Source organism: Ochotona curzoniae, unplaced genomic scaffold (assembly GCF_017591425.1).
Source record: "Ochotona curzoniae isolate NIBS_2020 unplaced genomic scaffold, NIBS_Ocur_1.0 scaffold_4701, whole genome shotgun sequence".
Taxonomy (NCBI): domain Eukaryota; kingdom Metazoa; phylum Chordata; class Mammalia; order Lagomorpha; family Ochotonidae; genus Ochotona; species Ochotona curzoniae.
In genome coordinates, this window is record NW_024467122.1 from 8,044,441 (window position 1) to 8,059,396 (window position 14,956).

Below are 14,956 nucleotides of genomic sequence, written 5' to 3' on the forward strand. Positions count from 1 at the left end.
AGGCAGAACAGGTGTGGGCGTGCAATTCCTCGACTACAAACACACACACAAGCACACACACACACACACACAGCCTTCTCCCACCAGGCCTGGCCTGCAGACAGAGGATCCTTAGGGGACGATAGGGCAGCCCCTGGCCGTCTACTCCCCAACCCTGTCTTCTGTCTTCCCAGATTGTCCTGTGAGAGGAGTCTGGTAATAGCCAGCACATGGGACAAGGTGGTTCCTGCTGGACTTGCCTGCAGGGGGAGTCCAGGAGTCCACACCAGAAACCCCATGCCACCCTCAGTCCCCACCCTGGGGACAACAGTGTGGCCAATGTTTGGAGCTCTGGAATGCGGGTCCATGTGGGCCATTTCTTTCCACTTAGAAGACGAGGAACCCATCACGCCTATGCAGATCAGGGGCAAACTCCAGAGGCCCAGGAAGGGTAGCAGACTGGCACAGATGGCCACTTCCCCTCCTGGCTCAGGCCAGCAGGTGGGTTGTGCATGGCCAAGCAGAGCGGCATAGCGCGCCAGGCTATAGGCCCCTGGGGAACGCAGTTTGTTTGTGCCCAAGAAACTCAGGCGTAGACAATGAGACCATTTCTTCCTCTCCACAGTGCCACTGCCTCGACACTGAGGGCATTGATGGGCTGGTTACCATGGGAACCCAAGGCTGCCAATCCCATCCCACGGAACATGAGGCTCCTGACAGCTGACAGCCATTCATCCTTGTCCTCACAGACCAGCCTGGGGTTGGAGGAAGATGAGGGTGCTGGGGCTGGCCCTTGGGGGTCTCCAGACCTCCCCCAATGCCCAAGAGCAGAAGGTTCAGGACATGGTGTGGCAGGACCCATGGGTCACCCACACAGGGACCAGCCCACACAGGAGCTCCAGAGGGCGAAGGATTATGGAGGAAAAGCCAGGGAACCAAATGTACATGTAGAACTTCATCCTGTTGCTTCCCTCCCGGAAGCTCTGGCTAAGCTAAGGTAACAAACGCATGACTCTCAGCTGCAGACTGCCTGGTCAGTCGGAACTGACCTCGGGCAAGCCATCTCAGGACTGACTCATCCAAGAACCCAAACAACATACGGAAAATCTCCCCCTAGCTGTCCCTCTTTCTATGCAACTCTGGCTTTTAATTAAGTAACTAATCATTTATATGGAAAAGATTTACTTCATTTATTTGAAAGAGTTACAGACATAGGGAGAGACAGAGAGAAGTCTTCCACCTGCTGGTTCACTCTCTAAATGGCTACCACTGCTGAAGCTGAGCCAGCCCAAAGCCAGGTGACCAGAAGTTCTTCTAGATCTCCTACATGGATGAAGGAGCCTAAGCACTTGAATCTTCTTCTATGGCAGGGAGCCGAGTCAGAAGTAGGACAGCCTGGACTGGAAGTAGCACTCCTGTGTACCAAGATGCCAACCTTAAACTGGCACCTGTATGGAATGTATCACAGGTGGCAGCTTACCCACCATGCCACAGTGCTTGCTCCTAAAATATATATATTTTCAATGATTAGCCCCATTGATCAGGGGTGGTTCAAGCGGCTGGGAGGGCTGGAGGACATTGGGGGATTGTTTCCTTCCTTGGAGAAGAGAGACGAAATCTCTACACTGCTGAGGAGTACGAATGTCTCCAGTGCTATCTGGTGTGCATGCATGTGTGTGCATCTGGGGGAAGAGCGTAGGACAGCAGCTTGGAAGGGTCACACGGGCTCACCACCAATCACCTGCTCATCTCAGCAGCGCGGACAGGCTCAACCTTGTCTGAGAACTACACCTGCCCCGTGATGGCCAATGGAGAAGAATTGGAGAATGTAGGCTCAGGCCCTGGGCTCTCAGGACGTAACTGGACCTGTGGCCTCAGCCCCATTAAGTGGACCTGGCAGCCCCTCAGGGCAGAGCTAGTGTGAGAGACCACAAGCAAGAAAGAGCCCTTATGTGGGGAGATGGGGGACCTGGCCAAGATGCGGTCACAGGAGCCAGGAGGCACACAGGGATCCGGAAAGGAGACAGGCATCTTGGGCACTGTGTGTGTGCAAGGTGCCGGGAGAATGTGAGGGGCAAGCCATGCAGAGGCTGCAAGTCCCAGAGACACAGCACTCTCCTCCGAGGCTCAGTGTCGGTTCTGACACCACCCACAGTGAATGGTGGAAAGTGACTTGGACGGTCTGCAGGCTCCCCTACCCCAGCCACAGCTCCCAGTTCCCAATTTGCCCCAACTGACTTGTGAATTAAAGAAACTAGCCGGCTCAGGCCTGCTCCTGGGTGTGCCCCGGGATGTTGCTCTGTGGCATTTTCCCAACTACATATGCCTAGGGCTAGTTTGGGCTCCACTTTCCACTCAGCTAAAACGCTGTTCACTGAAACCTGCAACTCAGCAGATGCGCCAAACGGGAGGCTGAATGCAACAAGTCCACAAGTCCAAGAGCTTTCTGTACCCCCAGGTCTCACTCCCGGCTCAGAGCACAAGAGCAAGACAGCCTTAGGCCAGGAACCAACACCTGACACGAGGATGTGGGGTTTGCTGTTCTGGGCTCTTCAAGCCTCTGATGCTGTGGCCCAGGATGTTAACCTGGCAGAGCCATCAGCTTGCCATGTGCTGCAGGGGCAGGCTGTCAGCTGCCCAGGAACCCTCCTGGGCTCACAAATGAATTCCACAGACCCACCTGAGAAGCTGAGCCAAGGACAGCCCACTCTGCAGCTATTTTAAGTAATACTATTTAAGGCAAGTTCAACATCATTTAAGGCTCTCAGATCTTTTAGGGCCCTGGCAGCCTGCCCACCTTTTTATGTTCAGACTCAGAAGCAACAAATTAGCTCAATACCCCAGGCAAAGTAAAAATGCAACGGGAGGCATGGCGTCGAGTGCCACCCTTAAGATAAACATCATTCCCAGCATGCACAGACGCCAAACGGCAGGGAGCAGGAGTGAGCACAGAGCACCTCAGGGCAGGGAGCTGGTGTGAGCACAGAGCACCTCGGGGCTGCAGGGAGCTGGTGTGAGTACAGAGCACATCGGGGCTGCAGGGAGATGGTGTGAGCACAGAGCACCTCGGGGCTGCAGGGAGATGGTGTGAGCACAGAGCACCTCGGGGCTGCAGGGAGCTGGTGTGAGTACAGAGCACTTCGGGGCTGCAGGGAGCTGGTGTGAGCACAGAGCACATCGGGGCTGCAGGGAGCTGGTGTGAGTACAGAGCACATCGGGGCTGCAGGGAGCTGGTGTGAGTACAGAGCACTTCGGGGCTGCAGGGAGCTGGTGTGAGTACAGAGCACATCGGGGCTGCAGGGAGCTGGTGTGAGCACAGAGCACCTCGGGGCTGCAGGGAGCTGGTGTGAGTACAGAGCACATCGGGGCTGCAGGGAGATGGTGTGAGTACAGAGCACCTCGGGGCTGCAGGGAGATGGTGTGAGCACAGAGCACCTCGGGGCTGCAGGGAGCTGGTGTGAGCACAGAGCACCTCGGGGCTGCAGGGAGCTGGTGTGAGTACAGAGCACCTCGGGGCTGCAGGGAGATGGTGTGAGCACAGAGCACCTCGGGGCTGCAGGGAGCTGGTGTGAGTACAGAGCACCTCGGGGCTGCAGGGAGATGGTGTGAGCACAGAGCACCTCGGGGCTGCAGGGAGCAGTGTGAGGAGGAAGCACCTCAGAGCTGCCTTAAACTGGTGTCTGGGGGTAGCACCTCAGGGCTGCAAGGATGTACATGGAGCACCTTGGGGCTACAGGGAGCTGGTGTGTGTAGGGAGCACCTCAGGGCTGCAGGGAGCACATGTGCGCAGAGCAGCTCATTGCTGTTCTTGGTCCTCAGTGTCAAAGACAACAAACACAGGTTGCAGGGAAGGCCCCCTCTGCCATGGAGATGGGCCAGGCGGACGGGAAGGGCAGTGAGTGGGAGCCATGGGGCTGGCTCTGTCTAAAGAGCTGTGTGACCTGCAGCCAAACACCAACAAGTGCACTGGCCCAGCTTGGAAGTCCAGTGCAGGGACGGACCCAAAGGCCCTGTGCAGCAAGAGATGCACTTCAGGTGGTCCAGGACCCCCCAAGGACCACAGTGCTGCTGTGTGTGCAAAACATGCATCCCGGGCCTGGCGGCGTGGCCTAGCGGCTAAAGTCCTCAACTTGAATGTGCCCGGCATCCCTAATGGGCGCCAGTTCTAATCCCGGCAGCTCCACTTCCCATCCAGCTCCCTGCTTGTGGCCTGGGAAAGCAGTTGAGGACAGCCCAAGGCTTTGGGACACTGCACCCATGTGGGAGACCCGGAAGAGGTTCCTGGTTCCCGGCTTCAGATAGGCCAAGCACCAGCCATTGAACTCACTTGGGGAGTGAATCAACAGACGGAATATCTTCCTCTCTGTCTCTCCTCCTCGCTGTATATCTGACTTTGTAATAAAAATAAATAAATCTTTAAAAACAAAAACAAAACATACATCCCCTTTCCTACATTTGGTGAATGTTTGTGTATGTAAATATATGCATGTGTATGCAAATATATACATGTGTGTATATATATGCTTCTGTGTATGTATACGTATCCAGAGCAATACACTCTGACACAAATTTAAAAAATGCACAATGCATGTTCCATGTACCCTACATATATAGCTGTTTTGTTCTGGAATCCCTTCAGGCAACACCTGTGGCTCTTCAAGCCTCTTAAGGAAATGGTGTTGGGGCCACTGCAGGTTAACCTTCTGCCTGTGACACCGACATCCCCCTTGGGGAGCACAGTAAGTCCTGGCTGCTCCACTTCCAACCCAGTGCCCCACGAAAGGCCTAGGAAAAGCAGTGAAAGATGGCCCAAGCTTTGGGCCCCTGCACCCATGTGGGAGACCATCCACACAGTTTAAGTCACCCCAAGTGGCCAGAAGTACCCGACACACAGTCACCAGCTACAGATGACAGCTCTCAGCGCACAGACACAGCAAGGCTTGCACAGCTCATAGGACAGGGAATCAAACAATCTGCTTTGGGTGCAAAGAAAACTTACCAAATCTAAGCACAGTTCTTCCAAGGTGTCTGCTCTTCGTGACCCTTTTGAAGACCGCTATGTGTATGGATTCCAAATTTCTTGCACCAAAATGAGCTCATCTTTTAATTCCATATGCCATGCAACATTTGTTCCTTCCTCTTGGGGGTGTGCGTTATGAATGAGAACACCGCACACCAGGCACGAAGCTCCTCCCCCAGCCTGTTCCTCTCGCCTCGCTGGAGGTGGCTAGCACATGCACCCACTGAGCAGGGACTGCCCAGACCCCAGAGCTTCCTCTTCATTAAATACCATGGGTATACATCCCCATTTTCTATCTGGCATGTATCTTTTTCTTAATGATATATAGTAATCTACAATGTTATAAATCCTTTCTCCAATGTACTACTTGCTTTTCAAAACAGATTTGTTTACTCATGCATTTGAAAGGAAGAGTTACAGGAAGAGAGGAAGAAAGAGATCTCATCCACTGGTTCACTCTCCAATGATCAACAGCTGGAGTCGGGCCAGACTGACACCAGGTGCTCGGCCTCCCAAAGGGATACAGGGGCCCAAGCACTTGAGCCATCTTTTACTGCTTTCCCAGGCACATTAGCAGAGTTAGATCAGAAGTGGAACAGCCAGGACTTGAACTGGCACTCAAATGGCATACCAGCATCACGGGCAGCGGCTCAAAGGGCTGCGTCACAATGCTGGCTGCTACGACTTGCTATGTCACCTTCATTTATACATTATCTTCACACGCTGTGTACTCCCCTTTTTTTAATGTCATAAAGGTCTCCTGCTATGGATCCGCAATGCTGTGTGGAATTTATTGTGAACAGTTCATTTCCCGCAGTAGCACAAAACGGCCTTTCCTTCCCCATCCATCTGCAATGATTCCACGCACACGCTCCTGCTCAGGCTTGGGGCTGTGTCAAGTGTCCCGAGGACCAGACCATCACAGGACCAATGCCAAACTGCTCAGATCACATCTCCCTTCAGAATTATTTCAGTATTTCCTTGAGAGGTAAACAGCCCCCATTCCCTAGCTTATTCCCCACATGCCCTGGGGGCAGGGCCAAGCCAAAGCCAGGAGCCTGGAATTCCATCCTGGTCTCCTATGGGTGTGCCGAATGGAAGCAGAGCCGGGATTTCACAGGTGCTGTCCTGACTCCTGTGCCACACCCCTACCCCTCCTCTCCACTGTGCTTCGCCTGATGAATTCTAGGATGATCTGTGCGATCGCATAGTGCATGTAACATCTGGTAACTAGATGCCACTGAATTAACAGATTAGGTAACAACTACCGCCCCCTCCATACATAAACTTAATATATCTCTCTGCATTCAGACTTCTTAAATTCTTCATAATTTCCTCAAAACACATTTCAACATTTTAGATTTATTCCAAAGTATCGTATAGCTTTTACACAAGGATGAGTTATAGTTTCTCTTATTTCCTTAGCTATGACTGCTGTGCAGACAGCTATGGGAGATCAAGCAACCTATTTATTTATTTTTCTTCTGAGTTCTAATCTTTAATCTCTGGCTACTCTCAGATCATCTGCGTACTTACGTCATCCGGTAATAACGACATCTGATGCCCCAAATCTTGATCCCTTTTGTAAAAGCCTTATCTGGAATAAGGACTAGAGGGGCAAAAAGGGGCAATTCTACTTGTGTCCGAGGATCGATAATTTTTTTTTCTCAGAGCCTTTCTCAGTCTCCAAAAGGAACCCAGCGTTCCATCACCACCAACCTCAGTCACCTCCGGACCACACTAAATAAGCTGCATCAGTTTGTCCATTGTACAAGAAAGTAAACCAATCCAAGCCAGTCACTAGAAAGCAGCGAGAATTCCAGAGGCGAAGCCATGCAGGTCAAGGCAGATGGCAGGAGACCCAGGCAGAGCGCTGAGCCCTCAGCCTCCCCTCCAGCCAGCATCTCACTCCTGAGTCACAGATGCCCCTGGCTGCATGGAGGTGCTCGGGGATTTAAAGAGTTCCTAGTGAGTGGGGAGAGCTTCCGGGCCTGTCCACATCAGCTGCAAGGAGAAAGTGGTGTTGGCACAGCGCTCTGAGTCACCCTGGAGGGTCACACACCTTCCAGACCCCGCCTGTCCCCTTCCCCCACCCCAACTCGGTCCTCCATGAAAGTGGGCAGGGATGGCCCACGGAGGAGGGAGGAGCACAGGCAGGGAGGAACCTTCTCTGTGCCCACCCCTCACCCAGACAAATCCAGGCACACAGACAGAAACACACTGCTCAGTGAGCCTAGCAGTGGCTTCAAAGGGTCAGCACAAACAAAAGCTGGGCATTCTCACTTCCCAGGGCCCAGGACTGGGGTGGGCCCTGTGGGAGGGGTACTGTCCTTCTTGGCCTCTCCCCTGCCATGTCCAGGCACCCACAGCCCAACTTTAGCTCCTTTCTGCTCACTTAATTACAGGAGCCAGAAACCCGGCCCTTTGTAATTTCCCATGCACTCCAAGAGTGACTTTGGGCAGAAGACAAATTGCTGGGCCACCTGGGGGAGGGGGAGATGCGTGTGGCAAGAGGAGGGGTGGCCTCCGCCAACAGGAGCAGCCTCCTCACTGCACCACCAGCTGGGGGAGATTCAGGTACGAGAGAGAGACACGAGGAGCCACCCAGAGGCAGAAGCTTAGATCACAGCGCCTGAAAAGACTCCAGCGCCTACGAACCTGTGTGTGTACACATTCAACTTGCGATATTTCACATACACATGGAACTCGGGATTACACTCCTTTAGATCAACTCCGGGAGTGTATGTCAGAAACCAGACTCATCACCACGCGCCCTGCGCCCCGCGCCACACACACACACACCCCTTCCAAGGGCCGCACGGCACACGTGAGCCTGTCCCCACCGCACTCTGTTGCTGCAGAAATACCCCTGGCGCCAGTGCACACTCTAAGAGGCTACAACTGAATTGAACGCGGTCTGGCACTGGGTGTGAGTCTCGAGGCGGCGCTTCCTGCCACTTCACCCAGTGCCCAGGGCCTGGCGTGTAGATGTGAACAGCACTTAGTACCACCCCAGCCCCCGGGGCAGGGAACACGCTTCAGCCTGCGGAACCCCTTCTCCAGTGGCCACGCAAGGGGACTCGTCCCGCAGGGGAGCTGCAGCAGGATAAACACCTGCTGTGGCGTTCCTGAGTGCCCACAGCTGGTCCCTGGCTCACTGGCAGCTTTGGGGCTAGGCTGATGGGTGGGAGTACAGTCCTGGCTCTCCAGGGATGATCACGTCCGGCAGCGGCCACGCAACTCTGCAAGGCACACAGTAGGCACAGTCACATCCCTACAGCCGAGTAAGTCCAGCAAGTGACTTACCCAAGACCTCACAGTTCAGAGGCAGGAGGTTGCCGCTGAACTCAGAAAAGCCTCCAAAATGAAGCAATCCTCCCAGATGCCCGAAGGGTTGTGAACACTGTGTCCCTAACCTCACCGAGAGGGCTGCTGCCGGGTCCCGTGCTGTCCCTGGGAGCCTGCCCGAGCGCCGCCAAGGGAGGGAGCACGGATGTCCCCGAGTCCGGGCCACGCGCACGTCACCCAGGCCAGCGGCCGCCCGTCGAGGTGAAGCTGGCGCACGGACCCGAGAGTGCGCCCCATCCGGACAGCGCTGTAGGCAGAGCGCGGCGCCGGAGACGCTCCCCACCGCAGCACGGCCCGGCAGGTGTGTGTGCGCGCCGGAACCCAGCGTCCACGGCCACACTTCCGAGCGCCCGGCCCGGTTGCACAGCCCGCAAGCTGCGGCCCGTACTCCAGGCCTGAGAGGTCGCCCCGCCCGAGTCCCGCGCCCGCGCTCCCCAGCAACTGCTCGCGGGGGGGAACCCCGAGATCGCGCGAGCCTAGCCATCCCGGACGCCTGCCCAGGCGCGGCCGCGGTCCCGGCGGGCGATCGCGGCGCCCCCTGCGCGTGCCCGCCGGCGCCGGGAAAGTTTGCGGCGCGCGGGGCCGGCCGCACTCACCTGGCCCAAGTTGAGGTAGCCGTGCGCCGCGGCCACGCGGTCCGCCGCGGCCGGGCCGCCCAGCACTTGCACTGCCCAGTGGTTGGTGTAGACGGGTCGCGGCGGCGGCAGCGCGGAGCAGGCGGCAGGCAGCGCCAGCAGCAGCAGCCAGCGCCAGGGACGCGGCGCCGGCGGCCGGAGTCCGCGCCCGCCGGCGTCCCCCGCGCCCGCGGCGTTGGCGGCAGCTGCGGCGGTGGCCCGGGGAGGCGGTCGGGGCCCGGGCGCAGGCGGCGCGCGCGGAGGCATGGCAGCGGCGGCTCGCGCGGCGCCCGAGCGGCGAGTGCGCCGGGGGGTGGGGAGCCGCCTTTTAAAGCCGCTCCGCGCCGGGAAGCGCCGCCGCCGCCGCGGGCGGGAGCGAGGGAGGAGGCGGCGGCCGCGGCGCGTTCCCGCCTGCGCGGCCCGCGGCGCCCCCGGGCCCGCGCTCCTGTGCCCGGTGCCGGCTGCGCCGACCGCGCCGCAGGAGAGGCCCGAACGGTCTCCGCCGGGGCAGCTCCTCCGCAGACTTATGGGGTCCTCAGGCCCGGAACGGCACCAAGGGGCAGCTTCGGTCCCGGAGCATCTCAGGTAAGTCCCCTATCGCCTCCTACCTACCCCGTTCTCCTGAGGAGATGCCGTAAGAAGGCGTCCTCCACAGGTGAGGCACCTGGGAAGCTGTCCTCACCAGTTGGGACTCCCAGGCCATGTGGCTTTGCTCACATCGCCCGCACAGGGTCCCCTGGGAAAGGCTTCCAGAAAGCCCTGGTCCCCCAGAGCCGGCCTGATGGAAGGGACAGAGGCACCTGGTAGGCGGCCCGAGTGAAGGGAGTTTCCGACCCTCCCCTTAGCATCCCAGGGCCCTTGGCAAGTGATTGGTCTTGTTGATCCCAGGCACGCCAGCCGTAAAATGGGGGTACCAGAGGCCCCTACCCCTCAGGCCGGCTCAGGATGAGGTCAGCTCCTGCGGTTAGAGTCGGCTGCCAGGGAATGTTTGTTTTGATGCAGCCAGGGCCTGCCACGTGCTAGGTGTGTTAGCTGGATCCTGCGTACCCTGAAGAGCATCCTCTCCCCCGTGCCAGAGCTGAGCTGGTGTGGGGAGGACCTCCGCTGCTTCAGTGAGTGTCACCACTGCTGGCTGCAGCAGCCTGGTGTCTGGTCGCTACTTAGCGGTATTATCCCCAGAGAACCATGGAGATGCGTGCCAGCCATCCAGCCAGGAGAGGTGGCAAGCTCAAGACCATCATGCCCTCTGCTTGTCCTTCCCAAAGTTATCGCTCCCTGCAAACCTGGAGCAGTGGGTGAGCCTTCAGCCTGGATAATAATGGGAAGCCTTCCATGGGAGGGAGACTGTCTCCAGGAGGCCACTTGTGCCTGGCGCTTATGGAAGGGGGATGAGGTGGGGCAGGGGAGACCCTTGGCCCAGCAGTTAAGTTGTGGTTTGTAGTTCCCTCTGTTCATGTGTGGGTTCTAGCCCCCCAGCTCTGCTTCCACTTCCTGCTTCCAGCTCCCTGGGGAGGCAGCGGGTCATGGCTCAGCAAGTTACATTCCTGGCCCATGTGAGAGACTTGGTTAGATGTCTGGTATCCTGGGTATGGTCTGGCCCAACCCAGTGTGGGCATTTGGTGATCCCAAAGACAGATCTCTTTCCTCCATCCCCTACCTGCCACCTTGTCTCACAATAAATTGAGTTTGTAAAGAAAGAATTCACTGTGGCTCATGCAGCTTGGCAGGTGGAGGTGAGGGACCTAGCAGGGGGTTGGGGGAGGACAGGACCCACAGAGACGGGTTCCCCAAGTGCTTTCCAGCCTCCCTCCTTGGGTTTTGTAACTCACATGATTCATCTTTTCTGCCAAGGTGAGTCACCCCTAATGGAGGTGGGAGAGTGGGAGGTATGTGCAAGACCCAAGCCAGACAGGCCACCTGCATCTTGAGGTTCCCGCAGGGACCTGGGATCTGTGCCCCAGCAGCCTTCTCTTTGCTGCGTGGATGCAGCTTCTTTTCCCACTAGCCACTCTCCAGGGCCAAATGAAGTCCTCCCCTGGTCAGCCACTCCAGGCTCGCCCCTGCTGCAGGCACTGCACCTGCCTGGATGCCTGCCGACCCCTGCTCCACCTGGGAGTCATGCAGCTCTAACTCAACAGGTAGGAAACACGCCACACCTGTTGTGCTCAAGCATCCAGAACCTTCTTCCAGTCTGCTGGACGTCACCCTGACCGCCCAGTCAGCTGACTGCCAGAAGAAAGACCCGGACTGGCTCAGGAGTCAGACGAGAGACCCAAGATCACTTCGCAGTGACACGTTAGGGGATTCCTGCCGCTCCTCTGGTCCCTGTTGGCCAGGCTGTCTCTCAGGCTCCTGTGTTTCCTGGGTTGTGCTTCTTCGGAAAGTGTAGATGACGAAATGAGAAGAGCAATTTCTTGCAGTGCCTTAGTTTTTCATGACACGCATGTTCATGGCTGCGCATGAGGCCTGCCTCTCGATGCTGTGTGCTGCGCACGCTTGGAGTGAAGCCTGGACTTGTACGTCCCTTTCAGGGGGAGGCATCACCCCGTGACAGCGGTGGCTTTGACAAGCAGAGATAAGGGGTTTTTCATAATCATTTGGTAGACTAGGAGAATCGGCCTACTGAACTGAGAGGAGTCCAGGACCCATCTGCATTTTTGTTTGGAGGGATCTGGGTTTATTATGTTAACAAGTCTCATCTTTTGAGGCTCATCTTGGCGTTGGTCACGGAAGTGCCCCTGCCCCCTTCCCCACCGTGTGTGAGTAGACCGGCTCCTCAAAATATCCCAAACCATATCTCCTCCAGTGGCTCTCCTGATTTAAGCAGTAACAGGATTAAGTCCATCACCAGGGTAGCAGGTGGTACTGGGATTTATAATTCTTTTGGGATGTCCCTAGGGGTTCACACAGCTCTGGGAAGGGGTCCTGCTGCCACTTGCCCAGATCTGGCTATGTGTCAGAAGTTGCAGAAAATGTTTCCATGTGAAGGTGATGTTTATATTCACTTCTTTCCCCAAGCAGAGAGCCGTGGCTGTTTGACAGCAAAGTCCCTCTGATCAGCCTGGAGCCCAGGACCACAGCAGAAAGCAACTGGACGGCAGAAGACTGCATGGCACCCCGAGCAGGTACCTCCTAGAGCTGATTGAGTGCTCCGCAGCGTGGAGAAGCAGAAGGGGCTGCATGCTCTATCTGTGGGCTCGCTGGTACATACGTGTGTGTGTGTGGGTGTGTGATCTGTGATTCTGGAGAATAGATAGTTTAGCGGCCACTTTGCATCCATTTGGGGGAGTGAACAAATGAATAGAAGACCTCTCTGTCTCTCCTTCTCTGCAAAAGTCTGATTTCAAATAAAAATAGATAAATCCATAAAGAAAGAAGGAAGGAAGGGCAGACTTATGCAGGGGCTGGCATCCCATATGGGCACTAGTCCTGGGTGCTCCTCTTCTGATCCAGCTCTCTGCTAATGCACTGGGAAAGCAGCAGAAGATGGCCCAAGTTCTTGGGCACCTACGTCCACGTGGGAGACCGGAAGAAGCTCCTGGCTCCTGGCTTCAGATGAGCCCAGTTCTGACTATTACAGCCTTTTGTGGAATGACTAATGGATGGAAGATCTGTCTTTCTCTCTGTATAACTTTGCCTTTCAAATAAGGATAATAAAATCCTAAAAAGAAAGAAAGGGCCTGTACAAACTGCTTCTCTTGCTAAATGAGAAACATTGAGCATCCTGTAATATCTCAGTATTCTTTTTCATGGGTCCCCACTTGGAAATTTAGTGTCAAATAGAGAATTTAAAAGCAAAACATCTTTTTGCTTTGGCTTCCAGGAAGCTCGGGTCTGCATGTTTATTTCCTCTTTGCTGAAGTAGTTAGGATGCCCAACTGAAAGGGGTATGACTAGGAAACACAGTTCATGATTCCAGGAAGGGGAATGGGTGAAAGGTGGGTGCAGGGGTCATTCTGGCTCTCCTGCCATAGTCCTAGCTGATGGTCCCACATGGGAGTCTGGGGGCCCTTAAGACACGGCCTTCCTGGGTCTGCAATGTCGCTCTCCTTAGGGAGGGGACCCCACAAGTCCCTCACTGATTTCCTCTGGACCCCACTGGCCAGAACCAGGGCACAGACCCAGCCCCACTGCCAAAGAATCCTTGTCAACTATGTACGTGGCAGTGGGGTGGAAACTTTGTATGGCATGCACCTTGCTGCCCCTGGCAAGGATTCTGTTAGCACCACTGCCACCTTCCCGACTCTAACTTTGTACCACCCTCCTACCACTTGTGCCAGGCCTACCACAGACTGCAAATTAGTGTTTATTGAGAGGAGCAAAAGAAGAAAGGGAGGATGGGATGGAAGAAGGGGAGCAATGGACGAAGGGGTACAACAAGAGAGGCCAGAATGCAGGGCAGAAGGCACAGGTTCAGCACTCGAAGCAGTGACACAGACCTGCCTACAGCAGCTAGACTTGTTTTCTCGGACCCAGAGCCACCCACAACAAGACTGTCCCTGCCCTGATCCCCTGATCCCCTGATCCCCGATCCCCTGAGAACCCAGCCTCTGGGGCGGGGGTTGCACCTGCCCCATGCCCTGGTCCTGCATCCCGGGCAGAGCCTCGCCTTGCCCCTGCTCAGGGTGTCATCCACATTGCTGCTTCCTCCATGGAGACCTCCACACTACGTATGACTGCTGCCTGTTACACTTCTCTCAAGGGCAGAACAAGGGTGTTGCGACCACCCGTGGCTCAGTGTCACTCATCCACTTGGGCCAAATAGCCACTGCCCCAGAAGGCACTGAACCCAAAGGTCCCATTCTAATGGCACTGAGCCCTCGTGCCCACCTCCTGGTTCTCCTACCTCAGGTTCCATTCCTGCTTCCTTCTCAGCCTTGGAGAGCCCTGCATAGCCAGTTCCGGGCTTCTGTGTTCTCCCCAATGGCCTTAGCATCCTTGTAACTCTCCCACCTCCCGGTGGCTGCCATGCATACTGCTGACTTGGACCTAGACAGACAATACCTGTTTCCCTGGGGCATCTAAAGTGCATCCTTTGACCACGGGGAATTGGACTGCCCTTGTAAGCCAAGAACTCTGAGGTCATCCACTCCCTTTCGGATCTCCCACATAGGATGGAAGAAGCCCAGATCCTTCCTCACAGGATCTAATGTCATCAGAACAACAGCCGGGAGCCCTGAGCAGACCTGTGAAACAGAAGAACAGTAAACTTCCTTTGGGACTTGGGAGAGGAAGTCCCCATTTCCCCTGGTCCTCACTTAGTTCCAACTTTGGATCCCCACCCTCTCTTGCAATGATCATCAGGGTCGCTCTGGAGCCTCCCCCTGAAAAAAATTAGATTAGATAGAGACCAATAAGGAAAGCTTAGAACCAGACAGGAAACGGTCAGCTTGAACTCACATGTACCTTACTAGGTAGGACACAAAGATTAGGTACTCCTCACTGGGGTATTAAAGATTTCTTTGCACACCCCCCCCCAAAAAAAACTGTTCTGTGCCTCATTTGTTGACACATGCCTTGTTAGAGTTATAAGCCGGTTCGGACTAAGTCTAAAATGTCTCAAGTTCAGTAAAGATAATGCTTCAACACTACAAACTGCTAAATGTAAACATAGAAATAGACACGAGACAGCTGAATAGTACCCTATAGCCATTTTAAGGTATATAGCAGCTGGATGTGTATAAACAAAAATTGAAATGTCAATGAAGTAGTCACAGGATGTGGTTAAGAACTTGCATTTTCTAACATATTGGTCACTCAATACCATGTCAGTTAACTCCATAACGTTGTAAATTGTTGTTGATGTTGTGGCTTTTCACTGGACGGGATGCTATTCTGCTAACTCTGCTTTCAGACCAGAGATGGTCTTCCCAAGAAACTGCTGAATTTATCTGGACAATAAGATGCTGGACTCTATGCATTGCACATGCTTGCAATGAAGGAATCATGACTGGATTTGAACTGCAACAAGGTTGAGGAACCCATCATGGGAGAG

At 55.3% G+C, this 14,956-nt stretch overlaps 1 protein-coding gene across 3 annotated transcripts in view; it reads right to left on the reverse strand.

Annotated features, from left to right (window-relative positions):
* PCSK6 (proprotein convertase subtilisin/kexin type 6) overlaps positions 1-9,365 on the reverse strand; it is a 139,591-nt gene extending 130,226 nt beyond the window's left edge. The window contains exon 1 of one of the 3 annotated variants that reach the window (XM_040968765.1): positions 8,944-9,365. In XM_040968765.1, the coding sequence (XP_040824699.1) occupies positions 8,944-9,228 (285 nt within the window). In that variant the 5' untranslated portion in view covers positions 9,229-9,365. The remainder of the gene's footprint in view (positions 1-8,943) is intronic. The other 2 variants (XM_040968766.1, XM_040968767.1) reach the window with 2 other exon arrangements.
* Between the last annotated feature and the right edge of the window lie 5,591 nt (positions 9,366-14,956).